At 37.2% G+C, this 25,915-nt stretch overlaps 1 protein-coding gene across 1 annotated transcript in view; it reads left to right on the plus strand.

Annotated features, from left to right (window-relative positions):
* Positions 1-24,656, plus strand: part of SEC23IP (SEC23 interacting protein) — a 46,299-nt gene extending 21,643 nt beyond the window's left edge. The window contains exons 9-19 of the mRNA XM_026650904.1: positions 410-618; positions 1,323-1,441; positions 2,210-2,380; positions 2,671-2,766; positions 9,267-9,464; positions 10,124-10,279; positions 11,142-11,244; positions 12,285-12,470; positions 13,473-13,635; positions 17,756-17,856; positions 21,298-24,656. Of these exons, the coding sequence (XP_026506689.1) occupies positions 410-618; positions 1,323-1,441; positions 2,210-2,380; positions 2,671-2,766; positions 9,267-9,464; positions 10,124-10,279; positions 11,142-11,244; positions 12,285-12,470; positions 13,473-13,635; positions 17,756-17,837 (1,483 nt within the window). The 3' untranslated portion in view covers positions 17,838-17,856; positions 21,298-24,656. The remainder of the gene's footprint in view (positions 1-409; positions 619-1,322; positions 1,442-2,209; positions 2,381-2,670; positions 2,767-9,266; positions 9,465-10,123; positions 10,280-11,141; positions 11,245-12,284; positions 12,471-13,472; positions 13,636-17,755; positions 17,857-21,297) is intronic.
* Positions 24,657-25,915: the final 1,259 nt, after the last annotated feature.

Below are 25,915 nucleotides of genomic sequence, written 5' to 3' on the forward strand. Positions count from 1 at the left end.
GTGCAGGTGGTCAGGAGGCTGTACTTCATTTCACCTCCTATTTTTATACACAGTCGTTTCTCCCCATCCCCACACCCTTGGCAACAGGGCAAAATTATAATGAAGTAATATCACAGGTTTTCCCTTAAACCTAGACATGACATAAAAGGTTGAGAGACATATAAGTTCCTTAACATAGAAATAAATACACTAACAATTTAAAGAGAAGGTATTGGCACTAATGTATGAGTTTGAGTTGAGACCAGAAAGTTTTATTTTGGTTTGAGGAGAACATGACTGCTATGGTTAGGGTACTCTGAATTGATTGCCAGATGGTTAAACCTTCAAAACTTTGGAAAAATGGAATTGCAAAGCTCTTATAAAGACTTTTAACATAATCATTCTACAGCTAAAATTTTTGCACCACCAGGAATATTAAAAAAATCACTTTGCCAAGCATTGGACGTCTGCGCCACTTCACCAATGAGACCTTGCTTGATATACTGTTTTACAACAGCCCAACCTACTGTCAGACCATTGTGGATAAAGTAGGCCTGGAAATGAACCGCCTACATGCACTTTTCATGAGTCGCAACCCAGACTTTAAAGGAGGAGTCTCTGTTGCTGGGCACAGTTTAGGTAATCTACTAATATATCTGTTTACTTTCTGGGACAAAATAGCATTGCTAGATAGAGAAAAATGCAAACTACGTTTAAGCATGGGGAAAGCTGGCCTAATAGACCATAATGGGTTTCTGGAGTGTTGTTGGCTACTCATGCAAAATGTCAATATAGTCAGGTTATAATACTCAATTCTTAAGAGGCTTTATGATCTAGAGGTTAGAGCATAGAGATGGGAGTCAAAAGACTTGGATTCTAGTCTAGTCTTAAAAAATCAATTTGACATGTGACAATGGGTTAGTCACTTATCTTCTGTGCCTGCTTTCCCCAGTTGTAAAATGGGGATAATATTATCCTACTATGCGTGCCTTATGGGTATTATGAAGCTATGAATTCCTGGCTGTGTTGTTTGGGCTCTGTTCCTCCAGTCCTGCCTCTAGGAAGAGTCCATAACCTGAGGTAATGAGTAAAGGTGATGTTGGCTATTGTAATTGCTGTTCACGTGAACCAGCTTTAAGTAATTCCTATACGCTAGGAATTCTCACATAAGTGTACTATCTAAACATTATGTTTCTTTTTGTTTTTTAATTTTTCTGTAAAATTATGTAAGTGAACTTTCTTGCGCCCTACCTCCAGCCACTGCCATCCCCAAGAAGTCCTATTTGTTAAGATTTTGGATCAAGAAAACTGGAATATTTACTCAAAACAATTTATATTTCCAGGTGCCTTAATTTTATTTGACATATTGTCCAACCAGAAAGACTTGACTTCATCAGGAAACTCTGGACCTCCCACTGCTGCTAATGGGCTTATGAATGATGTGGTTGTTCGTGACAAGCAGGTATTACTTGCATACCTGAATTTTGAGATGAATTCACTCTGATGTTTTTTGAAGATGTTTCTCAAGCTGTCAGAACTTTTATCAGTTTAACACAGTACCTGATGTGATAGTAAATTTTAATTGACTAATGGAAAAATGCAATCTAAGAATAGTCATTTTATGTGTTTCTGTAGTCTCTATATTTGAGGTTTCTTGTACCATATAAATTTAAAGGTCTGTGGAGGTTCTGTCTAGTGTATTTAAGCATTGGGCCGGGACCCAGAAACTCTTAAGTTCTAAACATTGGCTCTGTTACAGATTCTATGGCATTGAGCAAGTAGGGAAAGTGAGGTAAAGCTGTCTGCAAAAGAGAGGTAAAATACTGGCTTGAAGAACTTTGTGAGTAATGATGGATATACATGAGGAGGAGTCAGTTTACTTTAGTTCTCAGAGTGAGGGCAGGTAGATTTTTTTTTTTTTTTTTTTTTAACCTTAAAGGCATTTGATGTGTAAACCATGGAGATTCAAAACTCCTGGAACCCCATTGTCACTCTTAGTCTCCCTTTAAATATTTTCATTTAGCGTCAGTCCGTTCTTATTGGTTGAAAATTTGATGTTGATATTTGATATTTGTTTTTTTTAAAGCCCTTAGGCTAGGATGATTAACAATGCTCAGATGTTACCGATATTTTAAAAATATGGTTTAGCATATATTTGTTCATTGAAGCTTGCTGTTAACTCCTCACTCTATCTGTCAATCTCATTGTGCTGCTTTAATCTTCTCTCAAGGTGATAGAGAATACCAACTCCTTGGCGCCCATGATTACTCCTTCTGGTGAGGAGCTCTGTGATCCTGATGTAGAGGATGAAGTGCCAACCTTACAGAAGGCTCTGGAAATGCTCAGTGTCTCAGAATATATCGACACATTTGAAAAGGAGAGAATTGATATGGAATCTCTGGTACAGTTAACAGTTTAAGTTGACCTTGGGAGCCAGACAATCTTTTTTGCTTTAGAGCTTAGTCTAAATAGCTTTTTTTAAAATTGAAACTTTAATTGTATGTATTGTATACTTAAGATAAAATATTATGTGAATCCATAACACTTTCAGTTAAATAGGTTGGTCTCCTGTTATGTATGTTTATTGTTGTCCTACATTCTCTTTGATCTTTATTTAATTCTGTGTAAATCTTAATCTGCACTATTTGAGTTTACTTAACTAATTTTTAAATATAATCTGTCTTTTTCCAGCTGATGTGTACAGTTGATGACCTGAAGGAAATGGGTATACCTCTTGGACCAAGAAAGAAAATTGCCAACTTTGTAAAAGACAGAGCAGCCAAACAGGTAAATGCGCATGGTTTTATAATGCATTTATATTGGCATTATTTAACATTATTTGTTTTTCTACTATTACGTACCATTCTCTACTGTTATGTAATGGCCCAAATGATTTCAATACTTCTCTATATAACGTGCATAAAATTGCCTCATCAGAGGTTGTCAGAAGCTCTCTGCATATAGGAGGGTTATGCAGCATATCACTAAAAACAGTCTTCTGCTTCAAATATTAAATACCTAAAAGCTGTGTGAAGGACATTGTGGGCAATATTAATGAACCTTTTACTGCAATACTGCATAATATAAAAACCCGTCTCTGCTTTAAAACTGCTTAACTCAGTAGGTATGACAATTTTTTTAAATCCATACTTCACGCAGGTATAGTAACTTTCTTTCTTTCCAAAGGTACTATGCTAGACAAAGTTAGAGCCAAACTATATTTTTTTTAGGGCTGTCGATTAATCACAGTTAACTCACGTGATTAACTAAAAAAAATAATTGCGATTTTAAAAAAATAGTTGCAATTAATCACAGTTTTAATCACACTGTTAAACAATAGAATACCTGTTGAAATTTATTAAATATTTTTGGGTGTTTTTCTACATTTTCAAATATATTGATTTCAATTACAGCACAGAATACAAAGTGTACAGTGCTCCCTTTGTATTACTATTTTTTATTACAAATATTTGCACTGTAAAAATGATAAAAGAAATAGTATTTTTCAGTTCACTTCATATAAGTACTGTAGTGCAATCTCTTTATCATGAAAGTGCAATTTACAAATGTAGATTTTTCTTTGTTACGTAACTGCACTCAAAAACAAAACAATGTAAAACTTTAGAGCCTACAAGTCCACTCAGTCCTACTTCTTGTTCAGCCAATTGCTAAGACAAACAAGTTTGTTTACATTTATGGGTGATAATGCTACCTGCTTCTTATTTACAATGTCACCTGAAAGAAAGAACAGCTGTTCTTATGGCACTTTTGTAGCCAGCATTGCAAGGTACTTACATGCCAGAAATGCTAAACATTCATATGCCCTTTCATGCTTCGGCCACCATTCCAGAACATGTTTCCATGCTGCTGATGCTAGTTTAAAAAAAAAAAATGTGTTAATTAAATTTGTGACAGAACTCCTTGGGGGAGAAGTGTACGTCTCCTGCGCTGTTTTACCTACATTCTGCTATATATTTCATGTTATAGCAGTCTTAGATGATGACCCAGCACATGTTGTTCGTTTTAAGAACACTTTCACTACAGATTTGACAAAATGCAAAGAAGGTACCAATGTGAGATTTCTAAAGATAGCTAAGGGCACTCAACCCAAGGTTTCTGAAGAATCTGAAGTGCCTTCCAAAATCTGAGAGGGACGAGGTGTGGAGCATGCTTTCAAAAGTCTTAAAAGAGCAACATTCCAATGCGGAAACTACAGAACCCCAACCACCAAAAAAGGAAATCAACCTTCTGCTGGTGACATCTGACTCAGATGATGAAAATGAACATGCGCTGGTTCGCACTGCTATGGATCGTTATCAAGCAAAACCCATCATCAGCATGGACACGTCCTCTGGAATGGTGGTTATGAATCTTTAGCACAGTGGTCCCCAACCTTTTTCATCCGGCGGGCGCCAGACAACGAGCCACGGAGGACCGTGGCGGCGGACGAGCATCCGCCGAGATGCCACCGACAAGCGGCAATGTCAATAGGTGTTGTCGCCGAAATGCCGCCGACAAGCAGCGTCATCCAGAGGCGTTGCTGCCGAAAATTGGCGGCATTTCAGCGACAACGCCTCTGGACGATGCTGCTTCTCAGCGGCATTTCGGCAGATGCTCGTCCGCCGGTCAGTACGCGGGCGCACTTAGATGCTCCGGCGGGCGTCATGGCACCTGCGGGCACCGCATTGGGGACCCCTGCGTTAGCACATCTGGCACATAAATATCTTTCAATGCCGGCTACAGTGCCATGCAAACACTTGTTTTTATTTTCAGGTGACGTAAACAAGACATGGGCAGCATTATCTCCTGCAAAGGTAAACAAACTTGGCTGAACAAGAAGTAGGACTGAGTGGACTTGTAGGTTCCAAAGTTTTACATTGTTTTATTTTTGAATGCAGTAACTTTTTGTACATAATTCTACATTTGTAAGTTCAAATTCCATGATAAAGAGATTGCACGGCAGTACCTGTATTAGGTGAATTGAAAAATACTATTTATTTTGTTTTGTGCAAATATTTGTAATAAAAAATAAATATAAAGTGAGCACTGTGCACGTTGTATTCTGTGTTGTAATTGAAATTAATATATTTGAAAATGTAGAAAACATCCAAAAACATTTTAAATAAATGGTATTCTATTATTGTTTAACACTATAATTAATTGTGTTTAATTTTTTTAATCGCTTGACAACCGTATATTTTATGCTGTCAGAAAAGTATATGAAATATGTTAGTCATCACAGGTAAAATATTCAGAAGTGCCTAAGTCATTTAGGTACTTCAGAAAATCTTGCCCCACATGTTTTGGATTTTTTTACACTGAATTGATGCATTGTGTGTTACCAATCTTTTTTTAGTCAGCAAGAGATAGTGTTATACCAATAAAAACTAGCAGGATCGTATTAAAGGGGACAAGATAAAGATGCCACATTTATTATGATAACAATTTGATTTATGACCAATAACTAATATCTTAATCCTTATACACACACATTATACCTAATACCTATACACACACACACACATTCACACACACACACATCCATCAGATATTCTGCAGCTGCTGCATAGTTACCAGTCCTGCTTGAGTCTGTGGCTTGAGTTTGCAGCTTGGGTTCGTAGCTTGTGGTGGCTAACTGGCCAGGAAAGCCGGGCACAAGGACGAGCTGGGTCTCTGTTGGGCATGCACCGATGCCCTTCCATGTTGGCAGCAGAATGTTACCCTCCTCCAAAGTTTTCCATCTCACCCATCCTTTTTGTAGGCTTTAGTTTGAATCCAGAGTCTATAGGTCTTACTGTGTCACGGCTGCCTTTGGGTTTGGTGATTGATCACCCGTCAATTGCAGACATGACTTTCAGCCTGGGACCGGGCTTTGATCTTCCTTCTATTGTACCTTTTCTTTTTCGGGTGGATTCTTCTTACTTTGTTAGGGCTCTTGTCTGCATCTTCAGCCTTTGGTGTTTGAACTTTATTTAATCAGGACAGGCTGGGGCTGGAGGTTGATTCCATCATCCATACATACCTCATTCACACATCTAAACTAAACTAATAAGATTACAGCAGGGTTTGCAAAAATGAAGGTTGCAGCAAGCCCTTACAAAATGGAGTAAGCGTTTTAAAATGGGGTTTGAATTACAATATGGCAAACAGTGAACAGAAGTTACACTGTAGGCAAGTGTAATAAATGGTGAACAGAAGTTACAATACTGAAACAGTGCAAGTCTCAGTGATTTAAGCAGGAATTGGATTGATAGTGAAACTTACAAAGGCAGCTGACTGAACAGCTATGGCTCTTAAAAAGCATCTTAACTGTTAATTAGCCAGTTATTGGGGTAACCGGTTTTATGAATGAATATTGTTTCATTCATAAAACTTTACTTATGAAGTTACATTAATAAAGTAAACAATTAAAAACAATTTCATGCATCAGTTCTACAATAGGTGACCAGCAGGTGAAGGCTGTTCATCTGGTAGGGGATTCACTGGCTAGGGTAAAAGGAGCTATTTTTAATATGGTGATATGATTTGGCCTTTAGCATTGCTGACTTTTGTACATGTGCCTAGCTGTTGTATAGTAATTCAGTGCTCTAAAGGTTGCCAAATCTTTGGCTATAAACATTAAACAAGAGTAATGTGCTCTTCCCAAGAATTCAACTCTGACAGAGAGCAAGACGATTTGAGATGATCATAGATGCTGTGGGGTGGGCATGGGGAGAGAAGTGGACTCAGATACCCCAGTCTTGTAAGCATATAGAGCATTGTAGACAATCAGCTCTTTGAATTGCACATGAGAATTTTTTGAAATCTGCAATGTTTTTTCAATTTCAACTTTTTCAAAATTTTGCTGAGCTATTCAATCTGAAAAAGTTTAACCAACTGTAAAACTGTTCAAAAAACATCAACAAAAACATTTTCAAGTCTTCCATCCAAAATTGAATTATTGATAAATGTTGTTAAACTCAAAATTTCAAACAGTTCTAATTGTAACCAACTGACAATGGTTAAAAGGTACAAAGCCTGCCACCATCATCTGAAAATCCAGAATCTGTGAAGGCTCTAAGATCCTGAGATAGTGAACCATTCAGGCTGTGTGGTGTGCCCCTCAAATGAAGGAGTAGCTGCAGCCTCTGTCAACTCTTCAAAGTGTTTCCCTCTGTCCGCTATCATCACCTGTGTTGTGTGGTTTGATCCTAAGCCAACTAGCTTTCATGCAGGATCCTAATTCATTCAGGAACTAGAAAACAAGGAGACTCAAAAAATAAGTTTGATAAGTAGAAATAAAAATGTCAACGGCATACTGCTGATATTACTGCTCAAAACATCTCAATCTCTCCTACTATACATGTGTGGCTGCTAAGCAGGAGGTTTGACAAAATAAAATCCTACAAGAAACTCCTTTTGGGAAGATAAGCCCTAAATGTTGGGAGAAACTTTAAATATTGCACCCTCCTATCAGAAATTAAACTGACTAACTTAATTTTTAAATACTGTTTTGCCTGTTTATATTCAGTAAATTAGACACAATTATAGTTCATTTGTCCAAGTAACGATCTAATCTATAGATCAGTGAGTTAAAAGCCTTTGGGGAAAAATAAGTTCTTGCTTTTTCCTTGTAGGTGGGGTCTGTCAGAATCTTTGATTTTTTTTCCTTCCCTCCCTCCTCCCCCCACTAACTTCAATAACAATGAGCAAAAGAATAATGCAAGAAATCACTGCAGAATTTCCAGTAAATGCCAAATAATCTTTTTTAATTATACCAGTTTTATAGGTCTTATCTGTAGCATCTTGGGAATGTGATGATTTTTTAACAAGGGAAAGAGTTAATGTGATCGAATTTTTTAAAAACTGATTTCTGTGTATTAGCAATAAAAATCTATTTTATTATATTTGTAGATCTCCACACTGTGCACACATGACATGTTTCTGTAGAGTTTATACCAGGATAATGTGGTTTGGCATTTTGAATATAAAGCAAAACTGAATTTTATAGAAAAAATCCTTTCCTAACTGATTCTACAATGATAAAATGTAATACTGTATGGAAAAAAGAGAGAGTGAAGCACAGTACAGGTAGCTGCAGTGCATAACTTCTTCATGGCATCTCCGCAGCATGCCTCATACCTAACTTGGAGGGTGAAAGGATATTTCACCTTTTGTCAATTTTATCCTTGCTCAAATTGCCAAACTTGTTGCCAGTTGTGGTGGTGGATTTTGCTCTGTTGACTGAGAGCTGGACTGAACCACCAAATTAATGTAGGCCTCAGAACAGCAGTCAGATAGTGTCTTGTGGTCATTATTGGTCTAAGCTAGATTTGAATGTATGACTTAGAGGTGAAAGTTTCTCTCTCTACCCTAGTCCCTCCCCTGATTAATGCTTGTATCTTTTTTGCTTGTTTGCCATTCAGTTTTTTTATACTAGTTCTAAATATAACCTCATTTACTGATTGTGTTTTAATTGGTGCTTGTGAAAAATGTGTTTCTTTTCAATAGCAATGCCAAATGACTTCCTTCTTTAAATGGTTGATTTTTCAACTCTTGAGAATAGCTCTTGGTCATCAGTGTGAAAATCCATTTATAGTACAATATTCTAGATTACTACCAACAACTAATTCTAGGGAGCTCAGTATTAGTATCAGTTCTTACAGCACTTAATTCAGAATGAGGTGTTCTGCAGTTTAATCATTTTATAACTTAGACTCTCAGGTTTTCTATTACTCCTACTATAAGCTGGTATTGTCATAGTAATCGCTTTCTGTGCTTTTTGTAAATGAGAATGAACAAAACTTCCTCATTCAAATATTGAACTGATTTCATGCTATAAACAATACTTGTTTTGAAGATTGATGGATGGAGGAATGCTTTCATCTGTTTTCTGTCACTATTCTTAACATAAACTTAAAATAAATGTTAACACATTCAGTGACTTGGCAACCAGATATCATCAACTAGAAGAATCAAAGAATGTGGTGTTTGCTTCATTGGGTAATATGGCACATATTCTGAGTTTTCATGCTGTGGTACTTTATTTGGCTACCTGCAAGTGTTCATGCTAGTTGTGCCCTAGAATCCTCTGTGCAGGTTCCCACAGTGCTCCATAAGGAAGGTTGGTAGAAAGAGGCAACAAACAAACAAACAAGGGTGTGTGGGGTGGGATGTGTGTGTGCTTCTGACATCTGAAACAGACGAATTGTAAATGCATAAGGTACATCTGAAAGCCCAAGATAGGGACTGAGAAAAGTTGCCAAAGCAATAAACTTTTTCTGGTTTTGATAACTTTGTTTCAATAGGAAAAGAAAAAAGCGTTAGCAGAAAAAAAAGCAGTGCAAACTCAGGAAGCTGCACAGAAAGCAAAAGAAGCAGTTACTTCTGTGGCCACTTCAGAATCTGATAGCCTGCATGAGCGGTCGAAGAGAAAACTTCCTGTGGGTGCCTTCGTTTCTTCTGTGAACATTGATTATGAGTATTTTGAAGTTGGTACTGGCCAGGTAAGATTGTTAATTAAAACATCTTATTTGAGAATAGTGCTATATACTAAAACAAAACAAAAAAATTAAAAACGTGCCATTTCATTCTAGTCACGCAAAAGAACTTGGGTATTTCTTGTTTTTCCTTATAAGTGTGGGAGGGCTTGTTAAAGTTAGCGTTAGGCTTTGCTTTCAGTAATATGGCCACCACAATTAATTTCACCCCTTCAGAGTGGCTAGGGCTGGCTCCATTCCCAAATCGAGGTCTCCTACGTTAAATCACAGCACCATGGACTGCCATGGTGTTGAATGGTCATTTGAGTTTTCTTTGGATGCTTACACATTACCTTTGTTCTGCATCATTGTAGACCTGAAATTTGAATGGTCTGTTCTTAATCTAAAGTTTTATTTTAAAAAAAATACATTGAAATGTTTCCTGTTAGTTTGACTTATCCTCATGTTCTTTCCAGTGTGTTTTTTAAGGTGCCTTTGTAAGGCTTCTCCATGTAAGCCATATGGGCAGAATATCCCAGCAAATATCTGCCACCCTGTAGTGTAAACTAGCGGGTTATTGGGTGTTTGCTGAGTCAGTCACCATCTTCCCTTTTTAGTTAGGCTTAAAGTGAATTGCCTGACATTTGAGGTGGCATTTATTTTATTTGATTCCTTTGTACTGCTAGGTTTCTGTGGCTTACAGCGTGCTAGACTTCGAACCAGAGAATTTCTTTGCCCTGGGTTCTCCAATTGGTGTGTTCCTTTCTGTACGAGGAGTGGAGAAGATTGATGAGAACTATAGACTTCCTACCTGCAAAGGATTCTTCAATATTTATCATCCAGTGAGTGAGAAGTACCTGTGAGATTGGATTTCTAGTAATGTAGATGAAAGGAAGATGGGAAAACTGCATTCGAACTTCTTAACACACCAAAAGTAATTTTAAAACAGTCATCATCCCCTGAATGTTGCAATTACCCTTGGTTATTTCTGAACCTCTACAGAAAATAAGTAGCTGGTTGAAAGTCATGTACTTAATACCTATCCTGATTACCTTGCCACCTGCCCTCTTCGCTTTCCAAAGCCAAAATAATAATCTTATTGAGAATCTGTTTTCTATCATCTGACTTTTAGCGTGCTCTTTGTCTTCCTCCACTTCTGATGTTCACATCAAGATTTGGAAACGCTTTATTGTTATTGTAAAATACAATAGATTTATCCTTCTCTTCATCCCCATCTTGTCATGTTACCAACCAGTATACCAGCTATATGAAATACTGAAAACTGGGGAAAATCTGAGTTTTATCTTGACTCTATGTTGCTTTCAACATAGTTGAGTAGTGTATTGCAAGATTTTGTGGTGTTTTGAATGGTTACTGATATTTGCTAATTCTGTAGCAAGAGAGATCCTTTGTGCACTGGATGTATTATGTTAAAGAGCTGGGGCAAAATAATGCTCATCTCTGCTATCATGTCCCTCTCCTAGAGTCTCTGAATCGAAGAGAAAGAAAACACTCGTGTTAATGAACCAGCAGTGATTTACAGTTTAACTAAACATTAGTTCACTTGAGATAACTGAAAAAGACAGAATCTACAAATTATCTTCAGTAATTGTCAACAGGTTTCTTTAACTGAAATGTCACTAAAATTTTGGATTTTTAAATGTTAAATAATTTTAGTTATTCTGGCTTTCTCTTCATTTGCAGCTTGACCCAGTGGCTTATAGGGTAGAACCTATGATTATTCGAGACTTGGACATAAAACCAGTTCTCATTCCACACCACAAAGGCAGAAAAAGACTTCATCTCGGTAAAATATTTTTATATGTATATTTTACTGTATATGTATATTCTATGATTTTTCTAATGCATCAAATATTGTAGGTCAAGATTTTCAAAAGGGACTAATGATTTTTGGTGTCTGTCTTCTTGTGGACCCAACTTGAGATGCTTTAAAGGGGGCTGAATTTCAAAGGGCAGGTTCTCAGCACTTTCTGAAATCAGGCTGTTTTAAAGTGTCTCAAATTGAGCACCCACTGTCTTTGTTTAACAAAAGGGCTAATATTTTCAAAACTAATTAAGGCTGTCTAACAGTCATCAACTAGTAACTTCACTAATTGGAGGTGTATTTTTAATAGTTGCAGGTAATTGTCCTGTTCGTATTAACTTCTTAAGATTCTGAGGATAAGTAGTAGTAGCCAAGTTAACTGGATCCCCAACTCTGTCCCCCAATGCCTGCAACTCTGCCACTCCCACATATAGTTAAAAAATTAGACCCACCCTGGGTGGACGTTGATCTTCATGCTACTGAGCTAGCCAGCCTTTCTGCTTGGCATCACTGTGGAGTAGTCAAGAAAAGATACAGTGCTTACTGGGACAGTAGTAATATCCAGTGGGATTGGATTCTTGACTCTTGTGTCTAACTCACATGCCCTTGGTTAAACGGACACATTTCAGGGTTGTAAGGAACTTTTCCCAAGTTAGGTCAGGGACCTGGAGGGAGTTCTGACTTCCTGTGGAGCTCTAGGAAGAAATCATCTGGTTAGGATGAAGTGGTCATTTCCAACATACTTTTTCAGATTCTTAACATGTTATACTTTGTATTTGGTACTGTATTTCCTTGCCTTTTATTAAATTAAACTTTAACAGCATCTACTTCAAATATGGGTGGCAAAATTCTGCTTTCATAGTGAAGATGCTGTGTTCTATGTCGTCTTTTAATCAAGAGGAATAAGAGGCCTGGGCATATATGCACCAATAATTGGTGCCTTTGGCTAGTACTTACTTAAAAAAAATTGTGTTCACATAACATTTTCACTAATAATTCTTCTGATATTGTGATCTTTTTAGAGTTGAAAGATTCTCTCTCTCGTATGGGATCAGATCTAAAACAGGGTTTTATCAGCTCTTTGAAGAGCGCTTGGCAGACTCTTAATGAATTTGCACGTGCTCATACCTCTTCAACTCAGCTGCAAGCAGAACTGGAGAAGGTAGCTAATCAAATTAAAGAGGAAGAAGAAAAACAAGTGGTAGAAGGTAGGTTGACATTTCACGGATATTTTCTTAGTACGCTAATCTCAGATTTGTGGAAACATCAAAGCTCAAATGAACGTTAGAAATGTTAGATTTTTAGTTAATTACAATTTGATCTTGTCTAGGAAAACATACTTTTTCAGATTCTTAATATGTTATACTTTGTATTTGGTACTGTATTTCCTTGCCTTTTATTAAATTAAATTTTAACAGCATCTACTTCAAAGGAGGCTTTGATTAATGTAATCTTACAATTGAGCTTTATGTCAAGAGCAAGTTTCTAAATGTCTTGCCTTCACTCTTCTAAGAAAAATGAGTAAACAAATATTTAACATCTGTGGGATTTCTGCTTTTTAATTAAACTCTACTGCCTAGAAGGCCAAGCCGAGTAATAAGACAAGAGTCAGAAAGAGTGGATGTGGAGAAACTGAAATGAACACTGCGTCTAAGTAATAGATATTGCCTTCTACAAACATTAATCTCTTGGGAGGTTGGGGGCTTGATTCCTGCCTGCTATCACTTTTCTGACAGGTATTATTTACCATTGTATGCTTTTTTTTATTTCTGGATAGAATGAAGAAACACTTCCTTAGTCTCACACAATCAATTAAGGATGGTCATTGCTGCTGCAGAAACAGATTGAAACAATTCATTTTTATGGTTATTAGCCACACTGCTGCATGATAGAATGAAACCATATGAATGGATAGTGAGACGTAGTTCTTAATTACGTATCTAATGTCTTGCAGAGACTCTGTGCTTCAAGGTTGCACTATTATTTAAATTTATAATAAAAAGAAACAGAGACCCCCATTTGTAATAATAAGCCACACAGAAAACAGCAAAGGACTTATTTGTGTTTTATTCCACAGTTGAGTTGAGGCTACTACTGTCTTCCCAGAAACTAATGTAGAAAATGGTGACATCCGTTTATAGTCATAGAATCAAGCAGTAATAAAGGGTTGAGCTTGTGACTGACTTCAATGTTAAAACTATCAATTCTAGCTGAAAAGACTGCCGAAAGTCCAGATCTTTCGAAGGATGAGGATTTCTTAGTAAAGGTCGGGATGCTAAATGGAGGACGTCGTATTGACTATGTTCTACAGGAAAAACCAATAGAAAGTTTCAATGAATACCTTTTTGCTCTACAGAGTCACTTGTGTTATTGGTAAGAATTACATATTCTTTTCTGTAATTCCATAAATTTTGCTTTTCCAGTGTAGTTATATATATTTAATTCAATTTACTTAATTACCAGTTCTCTTCCTCTTTTTTGTACAGTTTATCTGTGACCAACGTGACAATAACAAGAATGCTGCTGCTTGTTTCTAGCATTTTCTTTATGAAAATTCAGAAGATCACTCTGACAAATGTCATGCTATAGAGCTTAATTTTCCAGGCTTTTTTTATTTTATTTTATTTTTTATTTTTGATAGAAATAGCAGTGTTCTACACAGGATTTTTCCTCAGTATGATATTGACCAGGAGTGGTAGAAAGGGGGATATCTGCTGGAGTAGGTTAGAAACAATACAAGCTATGTTGGATTTTTACTAATGAGTGCGCACCTTCAATTTTGGCCTGGGTTTGCTGGTGCACAGTGGTGAAAGAAAGGTTGCCTTTAATACAGTACTGCAAAGAGGAGGAATGGCCCAGTTGTTAAGAGTCTAACGTGGCACTCGGGAGGACCTGGGTTTGGTGAATCTATGCAGGCTTCTGAACTTGAGCAAGTCCCAAAGAACCATTTTCAAAACAAAACTCAAAGGGATTCTTACAAATTAGCTTAGGCTCTGAAGTCAGTTAAGTGCTTTTAAAAATTTTACCCTTAGTCTCTGCCTCAGTTCCTCATTTGTCAAATGGGGATAATACATTTCCCTGCCTTATAGGGGGTGTTGTGAAGAGGAATAAAGATTATGCAGTACTCAGATAATACAGTAAAATTGTAGAAGTGTAGGACTGGAAGAGACCTCAATAGGTCATCTAGTCCAGTCCCCTGCTGTCAAGGCAGGACTAAGTAATAACTAAACCATTCCTGACAGGTGTTTTGTCTAACCTGTTCTTAAAATCCTCCAATGATGAAGACTCCATAACCTCCCTAGGCAGTTTGTTCCAGTGTTTAACTACCCTGACGGAAGTTTTTCCTAATGTCCAACCTAAACCTCCCTTGCTGCAATTTAAGCTCATTGTTTCTTGTCCTATCCTGAGAGGTTAAGGAGAACAATTTTTCTCCCTCCTCCTTGTAACAACCTTTTATGTACTTAAACTGTTGTCCCCTCTGTCTTCTCTTCTCCAGATGAAACAAACCCAAATTTTTCAATCTTTCCTCGTAGGTCATATTTTCTATATCTTTAATTCTTTCTAGGGAGTCACTTCCCATTTTGTATGTGTGCAGTTGATTGGTCCATCCTAAGTGGAATTCTTTGCATGTGTCCTTATTGAATTTCATTCTGTTTACTTCAGACCATTTCTCCAGTTTGTCCAGATCATTTTGGATTTTAAACCTATGCCCCAAAGCACTTGCAACCTCTCCCAGCTTGGTATCACCTGCAAACTTCGTAAGTGTACTCTCTGTGCTATTATCTAAATCATTTATGAAGGTATTGAACAGACCCAGGACCAATCCCTGCAGAACCCCTGTCAGCTTCTTGTTTCTTTTGGCACTGGTGTTAGATCAGGCCTTCAAGAGAGCCATGTCTAAATGCTACTTCTTGGCTGACCCACAACTTCCAGGTCCTGTTAATCAGCACCCTAGCAGAGGTGCGTCAGCTTCTGTTTCAACCCACAGACTCTTCTAACGTAGAGTATTGGCTGTGTTCAGCCACGTGAAGTTCTGTACACATCGCTCAGAGACGTTCTACTTAGGTTATCCAGCTGCTAGGTCATCTAGCTAGTCTCTCTGAAGACATTGCTACTTCAGTTGAATCTCATGGCATGAATTTAGCTTCAACCTTTTATAACAGCATCCTTAATCATCTGCCACCATGGGCCTCCACTCACCTCTGCTCCTGCACAAGCTGAGAATGGTTTTCATTGCTATTTAAATGGCCAACACTTCTTTTTCTGGACATCATGTTGTACCTGGATGAATAGTACTATTTCTAGTATGACTTATTTTTCAGGTGACATGTTTTGCACTGACTACACCTAGAGTTTCAGCTGATATTTTAGAATGTGTGTGAGATCCTTGGTATTCTGAAATCATCCAGTTCTTTAGAAACCAATCTTTTTCTCTGGGGTTATCTTGGAATGTCACTCTCAAAAGTGTATGCACCTATCTAGGTAGCATTATCATTTTTTTCTGAAATAAGAACTGCTATTTTTCTGCAATGAAACAAATTTACATTCTTATCTCTCGTATGATGCTTTGCCTTGACTTTCATCCTATTCTGAACTTGGTGTTAAAAAAAGATAAATGTAGCAAACATCATTTTCAAGGGTAGGCAAGGACACCATATTTGTTTTGACAGCTACAGCTTTTCAAATGAAACCATTCCTGAAGAGATGATGAAAGAGCACAATAAGTAGCAAAACTTTATTGTACTTTGTGTGGGAATGAAATTGCAGGATATTAATGCTCTGTCATCAGATTTTAACATAAAGAAAAAGAATTGCCACAAATGCATCTTCCTTCAAAGCTTTGATATATGTTATGATTTTTACTGCTGACGTGCACAATGGTTTCAAAGCTGGTTTTTAGGATATAAAAAGGGAAATTTCAATTCTATTGTGTAATTGGCCATGCAAAACACCATTACTTTATCTGGATTTCGAATGTAAAAAAATAGGTAAAAAAAACAAAAACTAATTTCATGCATTTCAGATGGTACAGGATATAGAGTGACTTGCATGAGAAGCAATAACCTGTTGAAAGGAAAAAGCTGCCAATCTATGTTCACTCTTACGCATACTTAATTTCTCACTTTTGTGTATCTTAGATTTGTGCATTTTATTACCACAGTACAAACAGTACATTTGAATAGACATGGGGTGTGGGATGACATTGACATGTATGTAAACCACATGTGATAGCTAACATGACTTGTGTACAGCATGAACAACAACTGATCCTCAAACATCCAAATGATTAGTTAACTGTATCTTTTTCTCTTGTTGCAAAGACCAGTTGGTATTTGGAAAAACAAAAGTAAACTAAAATTGTTCCTTCAAAACATTGGCCTTTTTTTTTTTTTTTGCTGAGTGAAACTAGTACTGTGTGGTTTTACTATAATTTTCATAATAGTAGAAGCACAAGTGGCTTACTGCACTAGTTACCAGGTGCCACTGAAATAGGGTGACCAGACAGCAAATGAAAAATTGGGATGGGGGTGGGGGTTAATAGGAGCCTATATAAGAAAAAGACCCAAAAATCAGGACATCTGGTCACCCTACACTGAAACGTCTTCTGACTGTTGGAAAGTAAAAACTCTATAGAAATAATGTAAATTATGTCTAGAAATAGGCAGTGTTGTCCAGTGGTTAAACCACAGGACTTGAAGTAATATCTCATGGGGCTTTTTAATGTTGATAATGTTTACATGGTGGTAAATTGATAGTTGATTGTATAGGAGGTGTTCTTATCAAGGCTCCAATCCTGATGTATGCCAGTCGTATCAACAGTTTGCTCTGGTGGTTCAGTTTCCCTAATCTAATCAATAATAAATTCCAGTGGTGAGTTCTTCTGCACAAGCCCTCATTGTCTAGATTTTTTTATCTTTATGTTTAATAGTATTTACGTGTAGTTTGTGTTCTCCACAAGGTGGCAGTCTGTAGTTATTTTTTTCTATCTAAAGATTTGTTACTCTAGTAGACTAAACCATATTAAAGTACCTAATCAGCGCAGCATATAGCAGGTAATACACAAGAATTCATATTAAAAAGTTTTCTCAGGAAGACATCCAGTGAAATGAGCCAAACCTTCAGGAGGAGGAAACCCTGGCATTGATCCCTTTGCCTGAAAGTTTGTTGCTTATTTTATCAGGGTATCAGGGTATAATGTGGTTATAACCTGTATGCTGAATCTCTTTGTAAATATTTGAGCAATTGCATCATTTCTGTTGCATTTTTAACTGTGTATTGGCAATGTATAAACAGCATTCCTTAGAGGGCAACATCCTTTAATATAGATCATAATCATAGTCATAATTACACCTCTCTCTCACTCAGCTGCCTTCTGGCATGTTTGAAAAGATATGAGAGGGGCTTGTGCAATATTTGAACAACTCTTAGGACTTGCCTCAAGCAACAGAATGTTGGTTATTAAAAAAAACTAACAGACCCTTTTTATTCATAGGGAATCTGAAGACACAGCTTTGCTACTTCTCAAAGAAATATATAGGACTATGAATATCAGTCCGGAACAGCCGCAACACTGATGTGTAGATACCTGAATTTGTAAGTTTTGCCTTCATATAAATTGCATGCACTTAAATCCCAGCATAATTTGGTGAACATGATTTTGGAGACCATTTTCTTTTTCTTTTCCCATCAAAGCTTAGAGTGTAAAAAAGGCAGTTACAAAGTGTGTAATGTTGTTGCAATGTGTGAATTGTGGTTCTGGCTATAATGATCCTCCACCAACTGATGCAAGTTGTTCATGTTTGTAGTATGGAGAGGATAGGGAGAGTAGAATTATTTACCTTCTAAAGAGTTCTGCCCAGGCAAATACAAGCAATATAGCTTGAGAATTGCAGCATAATTTCCCCAAAAGACACAAGCTCATTTTAAAAGGAACCAAAATAATAAACTGCATATTGTGCATCTCAGAATAAAAATATCTTTAGTACATGACAGTTTTAAAGTAGTAAGTATCCCAAATGAGGGTCCTCGCTCTGAGAGTTTCTTCCATTGAGCACTAGGAGCCAGAGTCTGAATTCGAGGTGATAATGGAAATATTATTTTGGTTAGCATCCTGTTGTTTTTCCTGGCTTTTGTGTTATTTGTTAAAATCAAAGCAACCAAGACGTAACAGAGCTGTAGAAATTAATGAAACAAATAGTTTCTTTCTCTTTGGCAGTGACTCGGGCTGTCTACACTGGCGCTTTTGTTGGTAAAGCTTTTTTTGGTCAGGGTTGGGGGAAAAAAAACACTCCCCTTACTGACATAAGTTTCAGTGACAAAAGCACCAGTGTGGACAGCGCTGTGTTGGTGGGTGATGCTCTCCTGCCAATATAGCTACTGCTGGTCATTGGGAGTAGTATAATTATGCCAACGGGAGAACAGTCTCCCGTCAGCATAGAGCGGCTATACAGGAAACCTTACAGCGACACAGATGTAGCAGTACATGATACCATTGTCAGGCACTGACTATTATGGATGTGGAGGTATTAAAATATATAGAGAGAAATCATCTTTGCTCCCAGAAAACTTGCTGACATTCTGTATTAATGTTCTGGAAAGTTACCCCCTTTAGACAGCTGTTTTTGATGCTTTCCTTGTTCTCAGAAGTGCATGAAAATCAAGAGAGGACAGTATCCTTCCTTATTAAAAGCACAGATGGGGGTCAAAATATTCAATCTGTGGGAGAGTATATGAACTTTTATAGGAGTATCCCAGATGCCTGTGCTCCTGCTAGACAATCTTAATAGATTTTTGTAACAGAATGTTCCTGCTGCTAGTGTAACTGATTGCCAATGGGGGTATTTAGTAAACTGGCTAGTGTACCAGCCTAATGTCAGTCCTGCTCCACTGAAGTATGTCATAGCTGATTGACTGCACTTTAAGTGTACCAAAGTGAAAAGGAAAAACACACTTGAAACTACTGCTTAGCAACACAACTGCTTATATCAATTGTCAAGATGCCATCTACAGCATCTCATACCATCATAGTTGTAATGTGGCACTCTTGGCTTTTGTCTCTTATATTATGTCCTTATAGGTAAAAATCCTTACTCACTTGTTCTCGCTACAGAATGGTTGTTTTTAAACCCTACATAATTTTGTTTGTTTAGTGGCAAATCATTCTACAACAAACTCATTCCTGGTTTCTGGTGTGCAGGCTGGAACACTCTTTCATTAAGATGCACGCACGGTATCGCTCATGGGAAAGAGCATGGATGTACAGTATATCACAGTCTATTGCTGTTTGCTAATGAGCAAGTCAGGAGTGTCTGTACAGTTGCAGCAGCTTCAGGAGTTGCTCAGAGCTCTCCCATCCCTTGCTTGGCTAGCCAGCAAGCATATGAAACCTCATTTCAAATAGTAATGTCCTGGATGGCCAAGCAGTCCAGCCCCTCTGGTACATTTGTTATTTTTATTTCAGAGACAAGAAATATCTCTCTGCTTGCACTATCTAAAAAGTCTTTGCAAAATCCTGCTCCTCTAGGAAAAGTAAGCATTTTTCCCAGGCCAGCATGACCAGTCATGTTCTACAGAATCTAAGCAGTTATTCTTCTCATAGTTGGAAAATAAAACCCTTAAAACAGGGACTGATGAGTGCAACTGGTGCTGTAGCTGCTATGTTAGGGAAACGTGCTGAGGCAGCTGTGAGGAGCCTGAGGGGCTGAGATGGCCAGTATAGTTTTGAAAAGTCTCTGCTGAGTGACAGTGGATTTGGGAAAGTGAATTGTGGTGGTGGTGGGGGGGGGAATTAGGGAAGATACTGCAAGAGATGGAGAGAGCAAAGAGTGATGAATTAAGTGGAATGATGCTCAGTGGGTAGAGGGATGAATGGGGGTGAATTAAATTTAGGATGTTGGTGATTGAGGTAGGAGGTGATGATTAAGTGAATTATGAAATGATCAGTGCAATACAGAAGCCAGTGTGAAGTGTTTGTGAGAGTAGAAAGAGAGCGTTTGGTATGAAGTGTCCGAGGAGGTGTGAGCGTATGAGTATAGTTGTGTGTGCTGTTATTTGACAAGGCTGGGCCAGTGTTTTTTTTCTTTTTTTCTTCTTCCATCTGGGCTGGTGATAAAAAATATTAGCTATGATTGGGAGTGGTTGCCATAATAATCAGTGAGTAGCTCCCAAGATCTGGCAGTCAGTTGTGACCAAAGTCATCTAAACCATGGGAAAAAATCTTCCAGCCCTCTCATCTAACATGAGTATTCTGCTTTGTCTTCTTGAAGTTACTCTTCGATAAACAATATTGTAAAGTTCACAGGATTTTTTGTAGGATGTTTGCATGCTTAGAATAACAGAAGTATAGCCGGTATGGCCTGGTTGAGTAGAAATGTATGTTACATTAAGTTTTAATCATTTTTACATAGTATGTTACTTTGTATGCTTGGTGTTTATTTGCACTTGCTTGTCATTTTTGTGTCCTCTAAATATTTGTAATCAGAGAGTTCTTGCAGGCAACTTTATGCCCTACTTGTATTTTTAGTTCTTTTGTAATGGGTCCTCCAAAGTGCACGATACTTAAGTTAATATAACTTTGTATTCAGCTGCCCCCGCACATCCTATAAAATGAGTTAAAGGGTATGCTTACACATATGGGCACAGTAGCTAATCCAACTGTACAATGATCCCATGATCAGAAATCAAGATCCAGTATCAAAGGCTCAATTTTTTTGATAGTTAGGAATAAATTCAATCATCATTGTGGGGGATTAACATAAATCTCCCATTAGTGCAACATTGCAGTACTCCCATCACTCCAATTTGCAATCATAACTCGCATCACCAGAATGAATCCTGATCGTGGTGGTGGTATTCTTTGGGGGGGACGAGGAAATAGACCTTAGGGTATTACATTTTTATAAAATGATGAGAGGTGGGTGTGGGTTTTTAATCTTTTTCTCTTTGAAAATGACCATTAGTGTGTTTAGTTTTAACATAGTAAGACGAGGTTCAGTTTCATCTTTCCTGTTTTTGTTTTTGTTTTTCTCTGCACAGCATATCTAATGTTCCAACAGGCTTGCTGACAACACATTTTGAGGAACCTCCAGTATTTCTTTAGTCACACATGACAAGAATCCGAATTACAACAGCATTTTTTTTCTTCAGTCCAGAACTCTTTGATTTAGATAATGCCTTCTTGTTTCACTCAAGAGTGTTTCACAATTTCAAAATTATCAGCACCACAGTTTTGGAAGCATAATTGGAATGACACCATTTAACCTTCTTACTGAAATTTAGTTGTACTGTTGCCAAACTTTGACCAATGAAGAAATATTCGTGGCATGCAAATTATTATTTTTCTTCTCGAGCTATCTTGTCTGTTAGGTGTCAAACATGTATTTTCTATGAAGGCAGTATGTTCTTTATTAAAGAAAGGACTTGTTGAGACACAGCAATAATCTGCTCTTTTTAAAAAATGCGTTTCCACTTTTAAAAACAAAATGTGAATTTTAGTTATAAGCTGCTTTACATCAAGCCTTTTGTATTTGCTAAAACCAGCAGCCAGAATGACTTTCTTACTACTGTGAGTTCAGTGCTAAGATTTTATAAAAGCTTTTTAACCCTCTGACTTCTTTACAATGGAGATAAAATAATCTTTTGTTATAGAAAACATAGAGATTTGTTACAGCTAGTTCAGCATTCACATCTCTTGGAATGTAACTGATGTAGAGAACAAAGAGGGATGAGTCAAACAATGTTTCATTTTGGTAATTAACTGTTCATGCGGCCTGGTGGCTGCTCTACTTGAGAACTAAAATCATGACATTGACCTCGGAAAATTAATTTCTCTCACCCAGGCATGTGAATGTAGAGCCTCTTTCAAGCTTATTGGAGCTAAATGTAACAGCCAAGGCCAAGATCTGTGATCCATATTCTATTTTCATCTAGTGAAATCAGTGGAGTTGTATGGGGTGAGGTCTTCTGGATTAGTGTCTCTGAACGCTGGGCTTCTGTAGCTTTCTTCTGGCAGCATCTTTAATGCAATTACCTAACCTATAGTGCTGACAATATTTGCTTCTGTTACTGCAGTAAGGACATTTTGCTAATGTTTACATACTAAGTTCTTATGAAACACAGTGACTTTTTTGAGTATATGTAAAATACACATTTTTGTGTGTATATTTTGGTTAGTATAATTAAAAGATACTGAAATACCAATGAATCTTTACTGCAAGCTTTTGTTCTTATCTCAATAGTGAATGATTCCTTCTTTCACTTAATGAGAAGGACCTTGGATGCTTTTGGTGTCACTTCTCCCATTCTGAATATTCAGGATTACATTTAGTACAGTAGTTTCCCTTCAATTTTTTTTGTTAAGCTAGAATAAATTTTGCCGAGATATATCAGATGGACCAGTCTCTTGGCTGATGGCACAATGAGTGGAAAAGCCCAAGCCCTTCAGTAAATCCTGTATTAAAGATAAGTCTCCCAACAGATTTCAGATCCCTATAATTGGTATTCAGTTCATGTAGCCTATAGTACTGGATAAAATACCAAAGAATGAAAGACGTATCGGTTTTCAAGAATCTGCAACAATGTTGAATGTGTACATTGTGTTGAAGTGAGTACATAAAGGCAAACCAAATAAATTTAATGAAAAAAATGTACAGAGGGTGTTTGTTATGACTTATCACTCTGAATCTAAAGGAAGATGCTGTTGGGAATTCAACTTGCTTTTTGTTTGTATATTATTTGTTCATTACCGTGAAAGGAAATTACTGTTGAAAACAGATTAAGCAGTTAGTCACTTAAAATAGATGTTATTTTTGACCTTGGATATTTTAAATCCATTAACTATTTTTAATTCTAACTTTTGTCTTGATAGTCTGAGATAAGCAATTATTTCAGGGGGGAAAATTCTGACTGGGATCTTAGACTTATGTGGAATAGCCACCGTTTGAACCACCTAAAATGTGAATTATATTCTGAAAAGTGACTGTTTTAAAAGTTGCACATTAATCATCTGGTATGTATGCTTTCTTTTGTATGTATTCAGTCATTTCTGCTTACTGCAGTGACAGAAGTTTCTGTTTTTTAATCCTGTTGGCTCTGCTGAAATAGCAAGCTGGATTCTGTTCCATCTTGTAACTTAGTAAACATTTCTGTTGGTGATGCACAACAGTACAAACCTTTGGAGGGAGTGGGATATAATTTGGCCAGCAGAAACTTTAATCATGTAGAAGAAGAGGGAAAACCCAGCTTGATTTTTCCAATCCAATTTTCAGAGTTACTCTCTAGAGGCAAAAATATCCTTTCTAAGTAAACCAAGGACAAAGATCTGGAAGTCAGAGACACAATAAACATGGAACCCCATAATGTCAGAGAAGAACAGCCATTTAAATCTAGGCAGGAACAGAGCACTAGAAAATGCACTATGGGGAACAAAGGGCACTGGCAAGAAAGTGCGTTTTATTACCTTATAGCTGACTCCTGTAATATTTGTTTTTCCTTTAGAACTCTGGATTATTAGCTACATAGGCTGTAAGCTTTTTGGGGCATTTTTGTGGGGACTGTGTACGGTGCCTACCACAGTGGGGGCCTTGTTCCTGACTGGGACCTCTAGTTGTTGAAATAGAAAATGTCCTTCAGAATAATAATAAACATATAACTACTTAAAAAGTTTATATAAATATTAAAGTGTTATCCTCAAGACAATATATTTGGTGCACCCTATATTATGGGCTTCGTCCTGCTCCCATTTACATCCAGGGCAAAACTCCATGGACTTAAATGGAGATAGGGATTGGGCTCCATGTACTTACTTTTCTTTAAATACAAATCCGTTTGCTTTTCCACTACTATTGTTCCAAAATATTTTACCCAATGGAATAAAATTCATCTTCACCTTGTCATATTGATTTTCTTTTCTTTCATGCAGCCTAGTGCAGTGCTACTATACCACCTCACTGCTTCTTTATATCTACATAGTCGGCTCACACACACATCTGCCACCTCATAATCCCTTCCTAATATTCTCCAGTTCAACATATTACATCACTTGTCTTGTCAGCCTGAATTAGATTTCTGTACTCTCACTTCTTCAGATCCCATTATCAGCTTTGAACTGAACTACCCATCTAATAATTCAAAGGTTGTCATTGTAATCTGAAAGTATTAATTATTTAACCTATTTCAGTAATGTTCCCCTAATTCTATATCTATTGTCTTCTGATAAAAATACCACTTGCATCTGACAAAGGATACAGAAATCACACACGCTTCTAAGTTGGCCATCACCAAAGTGTCTGGGCACCATTACTTAAATTTAGAAATAATTTAGCACCAAGAAAGGGCACAAAAGCATGTAATATGAATTATGGGATAGCTCAGTGGTTTGAGCATTGGCCTGCTAAACCCAGGGTTGTGAGTTCAATCCTTGAAGGGGCCACTTAGGGATCTGGGGCAAAAATCAGTACTTGGTCCTGCTAGTGAAGGCAGGGGGCTGGACTTGATGACCTTTCAAGGTCCCTTCCAGTTCTAGGAGATGGGATATCTCCATTAATTATTATAATTATTATAATATTGAAACTTTAATATTAGAATACTTGATAGTAATCCCTAAGCCTTTTAATTAATTATTTATTTTTACTGGTCTCTGTTTCCTAGTGTTTAGTTCATTAAGGCCCTTTCCTATGGCTGTACTGTGTCTGAATTTTACTAAGTAAGGTATGATGTCAACCTTTCTAAATTATGGTTTCCTCCCCCCTCCCCCCCCAACCTCTGGGCTTGTTACAACATTTGATGATGTCAAACAGAAAGTTGGAGAAAAAGGCTTTGTAACTAGTTGGGCTTTAATTTCTTGACACTCTCTGGGGTCACATGAAGCCTGTTGGTCTCTGTATAGTTTTCAGCTATCTCATCTGACCTGTGTGAACTTGCCTGTTGCAATTTTCCTTAGAAATAACTTTAATGCTGGTAAGAGACTTGGATGTATGTGGTCTGGTTTTGGTGACTTATTGACTTTTGAGGGCTTTTCTGACGTTACTAACATATCTTTTCACCTGGAAGCCGGAACTGTAAAGTTTCCTTTATTGTGTTTTTCCTTACTGTGTATCCATGTTTTATTTTCTTAAAATTGGTCATGAATGCTTGGTGTGTTGGCAAGAGGAGATTGAAAATAGAGGGTGGATTAAAGATCATCGAGGCACTTGTTTAAAAATACAAAAGGTGACATGGATTTTTACAAAAAGATAAGGGAGGAAAAATTGGCTTTAATAATTTGAATTTAAGTATCGAGGATATGAGCCCTAATATTGAAGTGATGATATAGTTGTATAATTTCCAGTCTCCAAAGATGTTGAAAAATGGAGCAGAAATTACTAGTTTTACAGCATATATTTTTTTAAATCCCCAATTTTTACTCTGAAAATCCCAAGGAAAAGGATACAAGGAGTGCTAAGACTCAGCCTCAATTTTTTTTTTCCAGTTTCCAGGTAATGCAGTCTGCTTCTCTGTTGTTACTATCTTTGCTGAACAGCTCTGCTCTGTATTCAGATATATTTCTTTAAATAACACCACTTTTTAAATAGATTTTTTTGAAAAATAGTCAATTCCAGTCCATTTCTTTTCATGCATAGTACGTAACGTTCCTTTAGTCTGCTGTCTTGTATTC

The sequence above is a fragment of the Terrapene carolina genome, unplaced genomic scaffold (assembly GCF_002925995.2).
Source record: "Terrapene carolina triunguis isolate 2854851 unplaced genomic scaffold, T_m_triunguis-2.0 Scaffold95, whole genome shotgun sequence".
NCBI classification, from domain to species: Eukaryota; Metazoa; Chordata; order Testudines; family Emydidae; genus Terrapene; species Terrapene triunguis.